This window comes from Humulus lupulus, chromosome 1 (assembly GCF_963169125.1).
Source record: "Humulus lupulus chromosome 1, drHumLupu1.1, whole genome shotgun sequence".
NCBI classification, from domain to species: domain Eukaryota; kingdom Viridiplantae; phylum Streptophyta; class Magnoliopsida; order Rosales; family Cannabaceae; genus Humulus; species Humulus lupulus.
This window is the reverse complement of record NC_084793.1, coordinates 294,562,739-294,566,125: the sequence shown is the minus strand read 5'-3', so window position 1 is coordinate 294,566,125 and position 3,387 is coordinate 294,562,739. Positions and strand designations below refer to the sequence as shown.

At 35.3% G+C, this 3,387-nt stretch overlaps 1 protein-coding gene across 1 annotated transcript; it reads right to left on the bottom strand.

Annotated features, from left to right (window-relative positions):
• Nucleotides 1–1,077: 1,077 nt before the first annotated feature.
• LOC133779260 (secreted RxLR effector protein 161-like) lies at nucleotides 1,078–1,848 on the bottom strand. Its single transcript, XM_062219245.1, has one exon. The coding sequence runs from the start codon at nucleotides 1,846–1,848 to the stop codon at nucleotides 1,078–1,080; it is 771 nt and encodes a 256-aa protein (XP_062075229.1).
• Nucleotides 1,849–3,387: the final 1,539 nt, after the last annotated feature.

Below are 3,387 nucleotides of genomic sequence, written 5' to 3'. Positions count from 1 at the left end.
AGAGGAAACGTGTTAGAGAGAGAGAAAATGGAACTGGGTTGAAGCTTATCTAATTTTGTCCTAAGGTTTCTATAGAATTCTGGTGGCTGAGTAATCCAAGGCTAGGGAAAAGACCAAAACAACCCTAGCCTTTATCTAAGTTTTCTAATATTCTCAAGGGCAAAACGGTCATTAGTCATAATTCTCGCTAATCCTAAAATGTTCTTATAGATTCCCAATTAACCCCAACATGCCCAATTAATCACCAAATAATTGTGTGTTAACCAATAACTCCCAAATATGCACCAATTCCTCGAAATACCCCTAGGTTCGCCCCAAGCAAGGTATTGGACCCTATTGTGACTATTCCGCTAGTTCGCTCACTAGGTTCATCTCGAGTCGAATACTGCTAATACATCCACATAATATTGTGGTCCCAATCATTTAACACATATAAACACATTTATACCCTTCACAGGTCAAATTACAATATATTTCTGTCTTAACAAGAACGGGCCCACATGCATATTTAATACACATAAACATGCACATATGATCATTACCATATATAAATCATGTATGCCACATAGTCACACATTTATTTGCTTAATTCAACATATATATATATCCTATTATGCTCTCCAGGCACCGTAATCAAGGCATTTAGCCTTAATAGTGAATTCAGGACGTTACAGAAACACTTGTGTGAAGAGCAGAGGAAACTTTTACATGTAAGTTCTTGAAGAAAAAACAACTCCAAGAATCAAAACTCTCTCTCACAACCCTTACAAGTTCTCTCTTAGTGTTTCCCAAAACCCCAAAACTTAGAATGAATAAAAAAATGTTCCTATGAAGCTCTTTCTAAAGCTATATATATGAGTTTAGTTTTAGAACTTTTGCCAATACCAGAAATGCCCCTGCTTGGTTGTAACAGAAGTAATAGTCAAATTTTCAAAAATACCAGATGCAAGTACCAAAAAGAAGTAAGGTAGGTTTTAGTTTGTTTTTAAGTGAGTAAGTGGGAATTATAATACCACAAATTCCACCTTAATTTCCACATACTGACTTAAACCATATCATGGAGGATAGCCACTACTGTCATTCTAGTCCAATGTTCATAAGTTTCAAACAATGCTGAAACTTATTTTGTGTCAAGACCTTGGTTCTTACATCAGCAAGATTCTCTTCACTTGGAACCTTTTCTAATTCTATAACCCTTTCTTCTATCTTATTTCTGATCCAAAATAGTCTAACATCTATATGTTTTGACCTCTCATGATGTAAAGGGTTTTTACAAAGGTGTATGGATGATTGCCTGTCATAAAATATCATTACTTTCTCCTTTGAAATTCTGATTTCCCCAAGAAATCCTTTGAGCCATATTGCTTCCTTGAACGCTTCTGTTGTGGACATGAATTCTTCTTCGGTTGTGGATAAGGCAACAATTGGTTGCAACTGAGACTTCCATGAAATGCAACAACTATTTAAAAGAAAACAATAAGATGTTAGAGGCTTCCTTGTGTCTTTATTAGATGCATAATCTGCATCTACATAACCTTCAAGTTGGGCCTTCATTCTTGTTTTTCTGAACACTAAACCATATTGTGATGTTTCCTTCAAGTACCTCAGTAGCCACTCTAGTCCTTTCCAGTGATCTTTACTTGGTTTTTCCATAAATTGGCTTAGCACACTCATAGCATAAGCAATGTAAGGCCTGATACTTATCATGGCGTACATAACACTCCCAATAGCTTCTGCAAAAGGAATCTTCTCCATAAATCTAGCTTCATCTTTTGTTATTGGTGATTGATATGAAGACAAATCAAAATGACCTCCCAATGGAACAGCTACATCTTTGGCCTCTATCATGTTGAATTTCTAGATTACAGACTTTAGATATTGACTTTGAGCAAGTATCAACTGCTGCTTCTTTCTGTCTCTGAGAATATCAATACCAAGTATCCTCCTTGCAGCTCCCATATTTTTCATCAAATTCCTTATTGAGTACTCTCTTCAATTTATCAATATTACTCATATCACTTCCCATAATCAATAAATCATCAACATAAACCAGTAGAAAAATAGGAGCAGAGATATTTATATCTAGATAGTATAAGCAATTGTCATAATTTGATCTTATGTACCCCACTTTAGTGACAACAACATCAAAAGTCTCATACCATTGCCTTGGAGATTGTTTCAGACCATAAATTGATCTCTTCAGCAAGCAGACCAATTCTTCTCCTTTGTTTTCCACCTTGAATCCATCTGGTTTGTTCATGAAATTTTTTTCTTCTAGCTTTCCATTTAGGAATGATGTCTTCACATTCATCTGCTCTATTTCCCAATCATATTGAATGACAAAAGCTAACATCATTCTCAATGTTTTCATCTTCACCACAGGAGAGAATATCTCTGAATAATCAACCCCTTCTACTTGTGTAACCAATCTTGCTTTATACCTCTTAGGATCGGTTGAATTTATTCCATCTTTAACTTTGAAGATCCACTTGCAGCCTATAACCTTTTATCTTTCTAGTTTTGGAACTAAACTCCATGTATCATTATGCTTTAATGAGTTGATCTCCTCCACCATAGATTTTATCCATAGTTGAGCTTCCTTGCACTCCATTGCCTCTTTATAACTATGTGGTTCTTCATGTTGAGAGTTGTTCATAATAGCCAGTGCATAGGCTATAATAGCAGCTTCTGCTTCAACATATCGGGTAGGCATCGTTATCTCTATTCTAGATCTGTCCCTGGCCAATTGATAGCTTACCAAGTCCTCTTCTTGATAGCCTTCATCAAAATCACGTTCTTGTATTTCGAGTTGGGTAAATGATTCTTCACTATTGGTAGATTGAACTTCAATCTGAGTAGTGCTGCTATGTACCTGCTGACCTGAATCATTACAAGACATATATTTCTCATTTATTTTGAATGGAAAAACATTTTCATTAAAGATAACATCACGACTAGTTATAACTTTGTTTGTTTCAAGAGACAAAAGTCTATACCTCTTAACTCCATCAGGATAACCTAAGAAGACACATTTAATAGATCTTTTACCAAGCTTATCATCTACATTGTGTGCATAAGCAACACACCCAAAAGTCCTAACATGATTTCAAGATGATTTCTTACCAAACCATTTCTCTTCAGGTGTCATAAACTCATTTACATGACTAGGACTTCTATTAATAAGATAACAAGCATTGTAAAGAGTCTCGCCCCAATATGCCTTACTCATACCCAATTCTATCATCAAGCATCTAACTTTGTTCAAAAAAGTTCTATTCATTCTCCCAGCCACTCCATTTTGTCGAGGAGTGTTTTTCACAGTATTGTGTCTTTGAATACCATATTCCATACACAAATCATTAAACTCTTGATTAACAAACTCAAGAC